The sequence below is a fragment of the Hyperolius riggenbachi genome, chromosome 1 (assembly GCF_040937935.1).
Source record: "Hyperolius riggenbachi isolate aHypRig1 chromosome 1, aHypRig1.pri, whole genome shotgun sequence".
Classification (NCBI taxonomy): domain Eukaryota; kingdom Metazoa; phylum Chordata; class Amphibia; order Anura; family Hyperoliidae; genus Hyperolius; species Hyperolius riggenbachi.
Genome location: NC_090646.1, coordinates 123,102,811 through 123,117,390, shown reverse-complemented (window position 1 = coordinate 123,117,390; position 14,580 = coordinate 123,102,811). Strand labels below are relative to the sequence as shown.

At 45.8% G+C, this 14,580-nt stretch overlaps 1 protein-coding gene across 4 annotated transcripts in view; it reads right to left on the bottom strand.

Annotated features, from left to right (window-relative positions):
• Positions 1 to 1,240: 1,240 nt before the first annotated feature.
• The window catches only part of NSUN7 (NOP2/Sun RNA methyltransferase family member 7), a 117,163-nt gene continuing 103,823 nt past the window's right edge, over positions 1,241 to 14,580 (bottom strand). For 3 of the 4 annotated variants that reach the window (XM_068278475.1, XM_068278476.1, XM_068278477.1), the window contains 2 exons: positions 9,705 to 9,825; positions 4,451 to 5,132 (listed from right to left, as the gene is read on the bottom strand). In XM_068278475.1, the coding sequence (XP_068134576.1) occupies positions 4,512 to 5,132; positions 9,705 to 9,825 (742 nt within the window). In that variant the 3' untranslated portion in view covers positions 4,451 to 4,511. Of the gene's footprint in view, positions 1,346 to 4,450; positions 5,133 to 9,704; positions 9,826 to 14,580 lie in introns of those variants that run through there. The other variant, XM_068278478.1, reaches the window with a different exon arrangement.

The window sequence follows — 14,580 nt, the reverse complement described above, 5'->3', positions numbered from 1 at the left end:
GATAGCTGAAAAAGAGCTCGAATATTCGAGCTACTCGAATATTCGAGCTCTGCTGAGCACCACTAACTATGTGCAAGTACAGTGAAAAAAGTCCTCTTACCTGTACTTTGGAGAGCTGAATATGACTCATCGGATCAGTATTTTGAGGTAAAAAAGTATGTGGATTTAATTTTTGAGGAACATAATCTGTTTAATGCATTTCTATAGTGGTGAGCTGTCAGCATGGGCGTAGCAATTACCCCTGCAACCCTTGCCATTGCAGGGGGCCAGAGGCTTTGGGGGACCTTCCTCCTCCCCCTCCCCAACCACAAGTGCTGCCAATTAGCAAAAACCCCTCCCTGTTCGCTCACAAAAAACGTGTGCAGAAACGTGTGTAATTTTTTTCCTGCTTTCAGGTGCTGCTTCAGAGCAAAACACTCTCTGCTGCCATTCGCTGGCTCCGGATTACATGACCTGCATGTAATTTGGGGACCAAGGGGGCCCCATGCTATCATTTTTGCAGGGGGGCCCTATTAAGTCTAGTTAAGCCCCTAGTTGTCAGGCCATTTTGGAAACAGTCTATAATTTAACACTGCTGGGCTTCATAATGCAGACCAGAGAAGCATGGAGACTAGTTTAAAAAAATGTGCTGTTCTGCATCTGGAGTCAAGTTGAAGAGCCTCTTGGAAGACTCCCCGAGCAATGACAAGTAGTTCAGAACAGCACATGCCTGAGTTCCAACCCCGTGAATGCGCAGAAAATTGAAGCGCTTGTCCACAACCACTTACTTACGCTGTGCAAATCTTGAAAGTGATTGCTTATTTTTTTTTCCATAGGAACCATCTTAAAGTGAACCCTTGTCAAGAGTGTGCCAGGTAAGCAGGGGCGTAACAATAGACCCTGCAAGGGATGCCTCCGCAGGGGGGCCCAGAAGCCACAGGGGCCCGGGGGGGGGGGGGGGGGGGGGAGTTTGAGAGACTGACAGCTAAGGGCATGGAGAGAAAAACCGTGTTCTGCTCTCGCACCATTGTTATATTGACTGCATATGTCCACAACACAGATAAGGACTAATACACACTTTGGAATTTGTACACTGTCCCTGCTCCCTAGGGTCCATAAAAACATCTGTCTCTCACTGCTGCAAAGTTCTGATGACTTCATGTACAACCTTACAAACAAAGGAGTCACATTTTGAAAAAAAGCTGTAGACTTTCCCTTTTCAGCAGTCATTCCGAAAGGATTCTTATCACACACAGACAAATGACCTTATGGCTCTAATTACTTTTACAACACAGTGGAGTGAAGATTGATGTCTGACTGTTGCTGCCTCATTGAGAGCTTGTTGAGTCACATGGAGTCCAAGATCCTGTAATAACAGTATCAATCAGTGACATTCTGAATGTTTTGCCAAAGTTACAGTATGTACTATATCTTACGTTCAGCATGTCATTGTTGTTCCTCCATATAGCATGTGCTCTCATGTAGTAAAATAATATGGCTGTGTGTGTATGTATGTACTGGGAGCAGACTGCGACAAGGGGCTTGTCGGCTGCAAGGGGCTGGAGGAAGCCCCGGGTAAGTAGATCTAGGGGTAGCATAGATTGCCTGACGTTTCCTTTAAGTCTAAGTGTTTTTATCTGCATGGGGAAAACACATTGGTCCTCCATTTTCCTGTGCAGGAAGCGATGAGGGTGGGGGGGGGCCCCATCCAAAGTTTTGCGGGGGGGCCCATCCAAAGTTTCGCAGGGGGGCCCAGTGATGTCTAGTTACGCCCCTGCAGGTAAGGGAAAGGAAGGGATACCAAATTAGATCTCTGCACCACAATGGATCATTGCCACTAGCTTATAAATAAATGTAGCCCACCAGCAGCTCTTGGGTCCCTCCCTTCTTAAGCAGTCTGCAGAATTGTGTTAAATCACATAGGAAATTCTGTGCCGGCATCACTTTTGTGATTGAGGAGATCGGTAAGTCAGCAATGACATGTTTACACCCTTCAGACTGAGATACTTGAACACCGTACATAATGATTATTACCCCCTGCTGTGTTTCCAACTGGAGCGTAGTGCAGGGAGGAACCAGAGACAGATAAGATGTGGGCTATTAGCTGCTGTAATAAGATGCTGATTGCCTGTCTGCCTCAAGGAAAGGTTCTAATGAGGCCAATAAATTAAACAGGCAAGAAATGGCTCACATAGAATATCAACTAATTATGTTCCATTGCTTCTTATTCTCACATTTCAGCAAAAAATAAATAACATAAAACGATGCGCTCATCAGTGGCGAATAATTCTGCTGAAGTAAAGCACAGAACAGAAATAAAGGTTTAAAGTATACAGCTACTAATAAATGAGAGATAGGACTGAGCGATCTTTATGGTATCTCAGGGTCTCCTACACGCCAGCACTGACACAGGAGGAGCAGTACTGAATGCCAGACCTGCTCTACTGTATTGGACAGTGCTGGCAAACTGTATCGAGGTTCGAGGGATAAAAAACAGCTGTAGGGATAGCAGTGGTTCCTGGATGATTGATTTGCATGGAAGCATTTGCATATGCGATTACAGCCGGTGGATCCTAAATGGTTTTAGGACCCATAGAAGTGAGTGTATTTTTGATTATTTCATTTCAAGGGTGTTTATTAAAGCTATATTATATATATATACATATTTTATTTGATTGTTATTTCATCTGGAAGTTTCATTTAAGTCTATACAGTTTACCTTACACTGAGGGAGACCCTGTCTGTTTTGTGTCTCCTTACACGCCATGAGGGTATTAGAATTCGTATCCATACACTATAGACAAAGACGGATCTCCTAAGTACAGTGGATGGTCATATAAATGCTATTGGTGGAACCATAGCGCTTGGAAATACTATGTACAGGATCTGATCTTGGGGCCAGTGCACACCAAAAAAAACGCTAGTGGATCTGCAAACGCTAGCAGTTTTTGGAGCGTTTTGGTGTAGCGTTTTTTATATCTTGTTACAGTAAAGCTGTAACTGAACAGGTACTGTAACAAAAAACGCTTGAAAAAAATGCTCTGGTCTACCATTTTTCAGAGCGGTTTTCCACTCCTCCACTTTACATTGAAGCAGAAATGCCTCAGAAATCTCAAAAATGCTGCAGGACCCGCGTTTGCATTTGGGGAAAAAAACGAGCCGCTCTGATGTGCACCATCCCATTCCAAGACATTAGCCAAGTGGTTCCTCCCCCCCCCCCCCCCCCCCGCAAGCATTTTAAAATACGCTCAGAACTGCTCTTGGTGTGCACCAGCCCTCACTGTGTGCAGCCGAGTTCCGAGACTTTCCAATAGAGGGCGCCTGTGCTTGTATATTACTTTATCTATATACAGGGAGAAGTACTTATGCCCACTGCTCCCCTTCACCTGAGGGCCACCGTTAAACTTGGGCAAAATGTAAGTAAAGGGAAACACCATAGGAACACTGGGAAGAAAGATACACCATTGGAAAACTGTAAAAAATAGAAATTTGGGGGTACTGAGAGGTGGGGAAATGCTACAGAAGCACTTGGGAACTGGAACACATTTTGGGGACCATTGAGAAGCTGAAACACACTTTGCAAGGCCGTAAAGTGGAGGGGGGGGGGGGGGGGGGGGGGCGGATGCACTTTGAGGCATAGTGGGGCCGGGACACACCATGACACACGGGATGCCCTCATCGTGTATGATTATGACTGTACAAAAAACAACTTAGTCCTGTTTCTCATTTTTTTAAATATCTACTTATACAGGTATATTGAAATACATCTGACTAGTATTTAAGGCTGTACAGTATGCCTTTTAGTATATTACTATTGGTGTATTAGTTGAATGGATACATTTATATATACACACATCATAAATGTTTCTAATAGACTTCCCCAACATGCCCCAATGGCCCCTGGTTCCTGCTCCAACCTGATTGGATCCATAGGCTTTGGAAGTCTAGCAATCCCGTTACCTGATGTGCTGTTCATGTGCACACTACTCTGGTGCAAGACAGACACCAGGGGGTGTGCTTCTATTGTGCGTATTTACACAAGGTGCACTATGCTATTTGTGTGACAACATGAGGTGCGCTATATGTGCGAGGCAAGTAATGAATATACCCCAATGAATGTAAGTCCCCTCAAACCTATGGGCTTATTTGGGGGAGGAGAAGATACCAGGGGCATTTGGTGGGTAGTTGGATGAGCTACAAGAATCATTTAGGACAAATGTACTGATCAGCACACTTTTAAGCTTTAATAAAAGTAACTATGACATTTTTCCCACAACATTTTAGTAAAAAAAAAAAAAAGAAATATATATATCAATACTGCAGATACAGAAGGATGTGCAAACAGTAGCTTAGTAACCCCTCTTATAAAGCTGATATATTGCTACTGTTCCCAGCAAGTAGAATTCATGGCAAACCATTATCTGCTCTAAATGGAAGCCTTATTGGCCATCAAACATTTAAATAACACCAATTTAAAATTCTAAACATTTTAGTAATAAAATGCTTGTAATAGTGTTACATGAATCCAATGTTTAGTGCCAAGGCTTTGGATGCCAGACTGCTGTAAATGACGTACTTTCCTTGGTTTTGCCAACAGCAGACATTGCTGGATTGAAGGAGTTTTGGGGGTAGCTCCTGGCTCCTGAGTGCCAACGCTGGTGTTGGTAATGGACGGGACTGCGGATTTTGACAGTCGGTGAAGGACTGTATTGGAATGGAAGAGTCACTGGTGGAAGCATAATCTGGACTGGCTTCAGCACAATCATCTTGTCTTCTGGTTTTGGCCTGACGGGGATTGGCAGAGAGAAGAGGTTGTTTGGCTTTTTCATTGTCATGGACATTATGGGAATGCCACTTTGCTTCTGTGGCTTCCTAGACTGTAAAGTGTAGTTTAAGTTCTTCTGTGGACTAGTTTGGTCATGTTTGAGCGTTGCAGCTCTCGGACTCCTCAAGTTATTTTCTCGGTTTATGAAATCATTGACCTTTTCTTGAGCGTTTGCAGTAGATAGGATTGTTCTATGAAGTGGCACTTTAGATTTCTTTCTTTTCTCATCCTTTTTTGGAGATTTTGGAACTCCAATGCCATTGAGAAGTCCTTTGGAAGCAGCCCTAGCCAAGATGTCTTGTGGGGAGAGAGATTCCGCAATGGCCACCTGGAAGAGAAGGAAAATTAAAGATAGATCACGTTCATGATTAGTCAAGGGCTCATATGCAATTAACCTTTTCTCCCGAGTTTTCTCCAATGTGATATTTTCACACCTTGTCAATATAATGCCTTTTAAACCACCAGCGAGCAGGAAAAAAGCACAAAATAATTGTAATATTACTTTTTCACCTACTTTTTGGTACATTTCAATTGCAAAATGCTGAGAATGTATGTTAAAGAGAAGATGCAAAAGTATCTCCTAGGATAAAATGCAGGAGAAATAGTAAATTGCATATAGGCCAATGTTTGCATTGAACTAGTTGAAGCCAAACTGGGCTCTTGCTTGCCCGCTGTCACTGCATTTGATTGTTCACTTGGCAGTTTTTGGGGACTTCCTGCATCCCCCTGTGTCTCCCGCTTCCCCATGTGTGTTTCCCACTCCCCATGTATGCTTCTCCACTTCCCCATGTATTTACCTCCACTCCCCCCCCCCTCCCCCCCACGGTGTATATTCCTCTCCCACCCCACCCCCCTCCAGATGGCAATCAGATAAAATCCCTGGATCAACACGACCGGGAATTACTTAGTAATTATAGCCATTGATGTCTTTCAATTCAAGGAAAGCATCTAAGCCCTCCCTTAAACGCAAATATAGAATTTGCCATAACTACTTCCTGTGACAATGCATTCCACAATTTAACTACCAAAGGACCGGCGGCGGCCCGAGGACCGCCTAACGCCAATTGGCGTCAGGTCCTGGAGCTGGCTACTGCAGGAGATCGCACGCAGGCTGCGCGAGCATCTCCTGCTGAGGGGGCGGAGCTCTGCCCCGCCTTTAGTCTCCGAGCGGCAATCGCCACTCGTGAGACTATTAGACGCCGTCTTTACACTTAGTACAGCGCTGCGATCAGCAGCAGTGCTGTACTGGGGACAGCTGTGTGACACGGCTGTCCCCTTGGGGACAAGAGAGCGATCGGCTCTCATAGGCAGAAGCCTATGACAGCCGATCGCCAGGATTGGCCGGCTGGGGGGGGAGGGGATTAAGAAAAAAAATAGCAAAATATATTAATAAAAAATAAATGTAAACATTTTCAAAAAAAATGTATAAACACTGTGGGGGGATCAGACCCCACCAACAGGAAGCTCTGTTGGTGGGGAAAAAAAGGGGGGGGGGGGGATCACTTGTGTGCTGTGTTGTGCGGCCCTGCAGCTTGGCCTTAAAGCTGCAGTGGCCAATTTGTCCAAAAGCAGCCTGGTCTTTAGGGGGGTTTAACACTGCAGTCCTCAAAAGGTTAATCACTCTCACTGTAAAGAACCTAAATAAATGGCTAAAGCCTAGGGACAAAAAGCTCATCTGCAAAGCATATTGCCCTCTGCCCTCTGATGTATTTATACATGTTAATTAGATCGCCTCTAAGGCGTCTTTTCTACAGACTAAATAAGCCAAGTTTATCTAACCTCTCCTGGTTAGTGAGACCTTCCATCCCTCTAATAAATTTTGTTGCTCGTCTCTGCACCTGCTCTAAAACTGCAATATCTTTCCTGTAATGTGTTGCCCAGAACGGAATTCCATATAACAGATGCTGCCTTACTAGGGAGCTAAACAAGGGCAATAGTATGCTGGCATCTTGAGTTATTTCCCTTTTAGTGCATCCCAAAATGTTATCAGTGGCTTGGCATTGAATATGATTATTTAATTTCTTGTCAATAAGTACCCCTAAGTCCTTCTCCAAGTTTGATGTCCCCATCTGTATCCCGTTTATTTTGTATGGTGCTAGACCATTGGTACGACCAAAATGCATGACTTTACACTTTTCAACATTGAATTTCATCTGCCATTTATGTGCCCATATAGCCATCCTGTCCAGATTATTTTGCAATCATCCTGAGAGTTGATGATTCTGCACAATTTTGTATAATCTGCAAAAATAGTAACATTGCTTACTACTTCATCTATTCAGTGATTTATAATTAAGATGAAGAGCACTGGACCCAGTACTGACCCCAGTGCTAACGGTCACTAATTCTGAATATGATCCATTGACCACAACTCTTGCTGTCCATTAGCCAGTTCCCTATCCATGCACACAGACTCCTCCCCAGTCCTTGCATACTCTACTTTTGTACTAGACTGTTATTGGCAACAGTATCAAATGCCTTTGCAAAGTCCAAGTATATTACATCTACAGCAATCCCAATATCCACACTAGCATTCGCCACCTCATAAAGCTGAGCATGTTAGTCAAACAGGACCTTTCCTTAGTAAACCCATGCTGAAGCTAAGAAATAAGATTATCTGCTATGTAGTTTTGTAAAGTATCTCTTACTAACCCCTCAAATAGTTAGTAAGCACACAACTGATGCTAAGCTTACAGGTCTATAATTTCCTGGATTTGATTTTTTTGCCCTTTTCAAATAATGGGAAAATGTGAATCTGAAATCTGAAAGAGAATCACTAAAGATAAGATAAGAGGTTTATCGATAACTGAACTTAATTCCCTTAGAACCTGAGGATGTATGCCATCCACACTAGGTGTCTTATCCATTTTTATTTCATAAAAGATGCATTAAGTATTTAATATTACAGTTGGAAGATTGGGACCCTTCTGCATCTGTAATTTGCAGCATCGATGTTTCCCTTGTAAAGGCAGAAGCAAAGTTCCCTCCCTCATCCTTTAGGAGTCCAATATAGTCTACCTTTTTATTTACAGTTCATGTACTTACAAAACTTCTTTGGGTTAGATTTGATATCCCTAGCGATTTGATTTTCAGCTTGAATCTTTACAACTTTTATAGCATTCTTTATAATTGCTTAATGCAGCCTCTGTCCCCTCCTGTTTTAGGACCTTATAGGCATTCTTTTTCATTTAATTTTATCTCTAACCTTTCTATTCTTCCATGGGGGTCTTTTTTTATTCCTAGACCTTTTGTTTTTATATGGGATATATTTACTACAATATTCATTGAGAATAATTTTAAAAGTTTGAAAGTTTGCAATTTCCCTTCAGTGTCCTCCCCTTGTAGTACATTATCCCAGTTCATCAAACTTAGCGCATGCTGGAGTTGATTGACGTTTGCTTTTCTAAAATTCATAGTTTTAGTTGTTCCGCTGCTTCACACCCTATCAATCTCCAGATCAAATGTTATCATGTTGTTTTCACTATTACCCAGATTTTACCAGAATGGTCAGTCAATGTTTGGATAGTTGAAGTCACCCATAACTATGACCTCACTTTTACTTGCAGCTTTTTCACCATGTTTAGGATATGTTTTTCCCTGGTTTTTGCCCTCTAAACCTAGGTGCATCTTTATATTCCGGAGCATCTTGTACGCTGAAAATGCTAAACTACATTTGTATCAGCTTTAAACCATTAGCATCTTATTACATTTTTTAATTACTACATAATAATATTGTGGAATTGTTATACAGCACATGTGAAATCAGGGAAATTTGATTTTATTAACTTATCCATTTTCTTAAATAGCTTAACTAGTTTTCACCTTTTTTCTTCTCTGTTTCCTCCCTTCTATCACCTTACCGAATAACTGCTTGTTGGTTACCAGCAGCTCCAGGTTGGAGATAAATAATGCATGCTCTATTCTTTGCGACAGGTTTGGAAAGTAACAGAGTCCGGGTACCGACCACAAGTAGTAATGAAGAAGTCACCTTTAAAGGGACTCGGAGCTCTTAAATTAAAAAGATTTTATACATACCTGGGGCTTCCTGCAGCCCCATGCGCTCCAATCGCTCCCACGCCACCGTCCTCCGCTGCCTGCTGTTTTGGGAACCGGGTCCTGTCACTGACATCAGTCGCGGCTAGCTACGCAGAAGTGCGCTCTTTGCATAACTCTCCAGCAGCTGCTGGAGAGGTACGTGGAGGGCGCACTTCTCTTACGCCAGACTGGCTCTGACTGACGGAAGTGGGGGGGACCCGGTTCCCGAAGCTGCGGGCAGTGGAGGAAGGCGGTGTGGGAGCAATCAGAATGAATGGGGCTGGAGGAAGCACCAGGTATGTATAAAATCTTTTTAATTTAAGAGCTTTGGTACACTTTAATCCATTTCCAGCAAACCTGACTATACAGACAGTGTAATGAGCCTGACAGCCGTTTCGCAAGTGAACACTTGCTTCATCAGGGGCAGAAGATTAAGATTTGCTGGAAATGGGATTAAAGTCCATTTCAAGCTACATACCCAATGGCACGATTACTGCACCTGTTTCTTCCAGCTGTGCCAAGGCATCCAGTGCCGCTCTACCTCTCTAATTGTTCTATTCTTTTCGAATTGACATCAATGAGGTATTTACCTCACAATTTAGGAATTTGCCTCACTAGTTTCATTTTTTTTTTCTTTTTGCAATAACAGACTTTCAGAAAATGTTTGATAAAATCAGTTGGTTTTTCTTTACCACATGAGGTAATGCTTTGTAAATTGAGGCTGTTGTGTGTTCACTCAGCGCTGCCCACTTCCTTCACAGGTCTGAGTGTTAGTGAGCCCTGCATGGTCAAACATTGACAAGGAGCAGTACAATCTACAGCTGCTCACAAGGGTGAGTAAAAGTTATAAAATGAACGCTCTTACCTCTCTTGTCAGAACAGCTAGAAAGCAGCCATTAAGAATGTCAGAAGGCTCCAGTTTTAGGAATTTATGAAGGGCTGATTCCATTTGTGATGAGGAGATTGGAACAACAGGAGGGCTGAGCCTGCAGAAGAAACAAATGATGATAAATAGCCTTTTGAGGAGCCTTGGGTTTGGGTTTGTTGAAAAAAAAAAGGTGCACTGCTTGCGGGAAAGGACCCCTCCCCACGCACACAGCTTGCTATGATACCATTCAATCCAGGCAACAGTTACAAACTTTTGTCTCCTAGTCAAACAATTAGCAATACAACCAGGTATTTAGTATTACTTATGTTCTCCAATAAGAACCTAAAACATCTCAATAAATCAGGTCCTTGATCTCCTTTACTTAGACTTGGAATCACTAGCATTCACACTATGCTTGTTGTGCTGTGTTGCTGCATGTGGACACACATGACAATGACAGTAAAGCGGGCCCTCCTTCAGCTTTGTAGGAAGCTCTTGATGTATTAGGACAGAGATGTCGAACTCAAATACAAAGAGGGCCAAAATTGTGTTGAGTTGTGGGACCAAGTCGCGGGCTAAACTCAATGTCTAGTGGCCACCTCTCTCCCTGATATAGTCCCCTGGTGTCTAATAGCTCCCCTCCATCCCCCATACAGTTTGCTTGTGTTTAGTGGCCCCCTTCTCTCTCCTATACAGTTTCCTGGTATCTAGTGCTGACCCCCTCCCCATATGGCTTCCCTGGTGATCTAGGGCTTACCCTACAATATAGCTTCTCTGGTGGTCTAGAGAGGGGCCAAACATAATGCAAAGTGACAAAACCACTTGAGGGCCAATGATGGCTCTGAGGGCCAGATTTGGCCGACGGCCAGAGTTTGACCTGAATGTATTAGGAGAACCGACAGCCCTGTACACTAGAGATGGGCCGAACGGTTCGCCGGCGAACGGTTCCACGCGAACTTCGGTGGTTCGCGTTCGCGTCCCGCTGGCGAACCTTTGCGGAAGTTCGGTTCACCCCATAATGCACCTTGAGGGTCAACTTTGACCCTCTACATCACAGTCAGCAGGCCCAGTGTAGCCAATTAGGCTACACTAGCCCCTGGAGCCCCACCCCCCCCTTATATAAGGCAGGCAGCGGCGGCCATTACGGTCACTCGTGTGCTGCCTGCATTAGTGAGAGTAGGGCGAGCTGCTGCAGACTGTCTCTCAGGGAAAGATTAGTTAGGCTTAACTTGTTCCTGGCTGGCTGCATACCTGTTCTGTGAACCCACCACTGCATACCTGTACTGTGTGAACCCACCACTGCATACCTGTTCAGTGAACCTGCCACTGCATACCTGTTCTGTGAACCCATCACTGCATACCTGTTCAGTGAACCTGCCACTGCATACCTGTGCTGTGAACCCACCACTGCATACCTGTTCTGTGAACCCACCACTGCATACCTGTGCTGTGAACCCATCAATGCATACCTGTTCAGTGAACCTGCCACTGCATACCTGTGCTGTGAACCCATCACTGCATACCTGTTCAGTGAACCTGCCACTGCATACCTGTGCTGTGAACCCACCACTGCATACCTGTTCTGTGAACCCACCACTGCATACCTGTGCTGTGAACCCACCACTGCATACCTGTTCTGTGAACCCACCACTGCATACCTGTTCTGTGAACCCACCACTGCATACCTGTTCAGTGAACCCACCACTGCATACCTGTTGTGTTCAGTGAACCCGCCACTGCATACCTGTTGTGTTCAGTGAACCTGCCACTGCATACCTGTTCTGTGAACGCGCCACTGTATTCCTGTTCTGTTCAGTGAACCCGCCACTGTATACCTGTTCAGTGAACCCGCCACTGCATACCTGTTGTGTTCAGTGAACCCGCCACTGTATACCTGTACTGTTCAGTGAACCCGCCACTGCATACCTGTTCAGTGAACCCGCCACTGCATACCTGTTGTGTTCAGTGAACCCGCCACTGCATACCTGTTGTGTTCAGTGAACCCGCCACTGCATACCTGTTGTGTTCAGTGAACCTGCCACTGTATACCTGTACTGTTCAGTGAACCCGCCACTGCATACCTGTTCTGTTCAGTGAACCTGCCACTGTATACCTGTACTGTTCAGTGAACCCGCCACTGCATACCTGTTGTGTTCAGTGAACCCACCACTGCATACCTGTTCAGTGAACCCACCACTGCATACCTGTTGTGTTCAGTGAACCCGCCACTGCATACCTGTTCTGTTCAGTGGACCCGCCACTGTATACCTGTTCAGTGAACCCACCACTGCATACCTGTTGTGTTCAGTGAACCTGCCACTGCATACCTGTTCTGTGAACCCGCCACTGTATACCTGTTCTGTTCAGTGAACCCGCCACTGTATACCTGTTCAGTAAACCCGCCACTGCATACCTGTTGTGTTCAGTGAACCCGCCACTGCATACCTGTTGTGTTCAGTGAACCCGCCACTGTATACCTGTACTGTTCAGTGAACCCGCCACTGCATACCTGTTCAGTGAACCCGCCACTGCATACCTGTTGTGTTCAGTGAACCCGACACTGCATACCTGTTGTGTTCAGTGAACCCGCCACTGCATACCTGTTGTGTTCAGTGAACCCGCCACTGCATACCTGTTGTGTTCAGTGAACCCACCGCATCAGTGCGCATACCTGTGCAGTTAAGTGAACCCACCTGTATACCTGTATTCAGTGAACCCGCCACTGTATACCTGTTCAGTGAACCCACCACTGCATACCTGTTGTGTTCAGTGAACCTGCCACTGCATACCTGTTCTGTGAACCCACCACTGCATACCTGTTGTGTTCAGTGAACCCGCCACTGTATACCTGTACTGTTCAGTGAACCTGCCACTGCATACCTGTTCTGTGAACCCACCACTGCATACCTGTTGTGTTCAGTGAACCCGCCACTGTATACCTGTACTGTTCAGTGAACCCGCCACTGCATACCTGTTCAGTGAACCCGCCACTGCATACCTGTTGTGTTCAGTGAACCCGCCACTGCATACCTGTTGTGTTCAGTGAACCCACCACTGTATACCTGTACTGTTCAGTGAACCCGCCACTGCATACCTGTTGTGTTCAGTGAACCCGCCACTGCATACCTGTTGTGTTCAAGGAACCCGCCACTGTATACCTGTACTGTTCAGTGAACCCGCCACTGCATACCTGTTGTGTTCAGTGAACCCGCCACTGCATACCTGTTGTGTTCAGTGAACCCGCCACTGTATACCTGTACTGTTCAGTGAACCCGCCACTACATACCTGTTCAGTGAACCCGCCACTGCATACCTGTTGTGTTCAGTGAACCCGCCACTGCATACCTGTTGTGTTCAGTGAACCCGCCACTGCATACCTGTTGTGTTCAGTGAACCCGCCACTGCATACCTGTTGTGTTCAGTGAACCCACCGCATCAGTGCGCATACCTGTGCAGTTAAGTGAACCCACCTACCTACGTGAGTGCACGCAGTGTGATATACCACTCCGTGCATACCCGATATGGACAAAACAGGTAGAGGAAGAGGTAGTGCCAGAGCCAGAGGAAGGCCACCCGGCAGGTCTGCGCGAGGTCGTGTAAATGTAATTTCGTGTGGACCTGGCCCACAGTACAGTGCTCGGAAGAAGGCACGTCCCATCACCTCCCAAGATTGTCAGGACGTGGTTGAGTATTTAGCGACACAGAACACCTCATCTTGCTCAGCCACCAGCGCTACTACTAGCACCACTTCCACTGCATTTGACACTTCGCAAGAATTATTTAGTGGTAAAATCACTGATGCACAGCCATTGTTGTTACAGCCAGATGATTTTTCACCAGCTCATATGTCTGCGTTACGCGGCAACACTATGGATGTAACGTGTAAGGAGGATGAAGGACCTACTGATGGTGCATGTTTGGAATTTTCTGAGGCAAGCGAAGCTGGGCAGGATGATTACGATGCTGACGATGATAGGGATCCTCTGTATGTTCCCAATAGAGGAGATGAAGAGGGGGACAGTTCAGAGGGGGAGTCAGAGAGTAGTAGGAGGAGAGAAGTTGCTGAAAGAAGCTGGGGCAGCTCTTCATCAGAAACAGCTGGTGGCAGAGTCCGGCACCATGTATCGCCACCTATGTACAGCCAGCCAACTTGCCCTTCAGCATCAGCTTTTTTAATGTGTGTGCCTCAGATCGGACCAAAGCCATCTGTTCGCTCTGCCAACAAAAATTGAGCCGTGGAAAGGCCAACACTCACGTAGGGACAAGTGCCTTACGAAGGCACCTGGAGAAAAGGCACAAACAGCAATGGGATGGCCACCTGAGCAAAAGCAGCAGCAGCACACAAAAGAAAAGTCACCCTCCTTCTCCTCTTCCTCCTTCAGGTGCATCATCTGCTTCTGCCGCTTTCTCCCTTGCACCTTCACAGGCACCCTCCTCCACTCCGCCTCTGCCCTTGAGCGGTTCCTGCTCCTCTGCCCACAGCAGCAGTCAGGTGTCCGTGAAGGAAATGTTTGAGCGGAAGAACCCAATTTCGGCCAGTCACCCCCTTGCCCGGCGTCTGACAGCTGGCGTGGCGGAACTGTTAGCTCGGCAGCTGTTACCATACCAGCTGGTGGACTCTGAGGCCTTCCGTAAATTTGTGGCCATCGGAACACCGCAGTGGAAGATGCCAGGCCGCACTTATTTTTCGAGAAAGGCCATACCCCAACTGCACCGTGAAGTTGAGAGGCAAGTGGTGTCATCTCTTGCGAAGAGCGTTGGGTCAAGGGTACACCTGACCACGGATGCCTGGTCTGCCAAGCACGGGCAGGGCCGCTACATTACGTACACAGCCCATTGGGTGAACCTGGTGGTGAACGATGGCAAGCAGGGC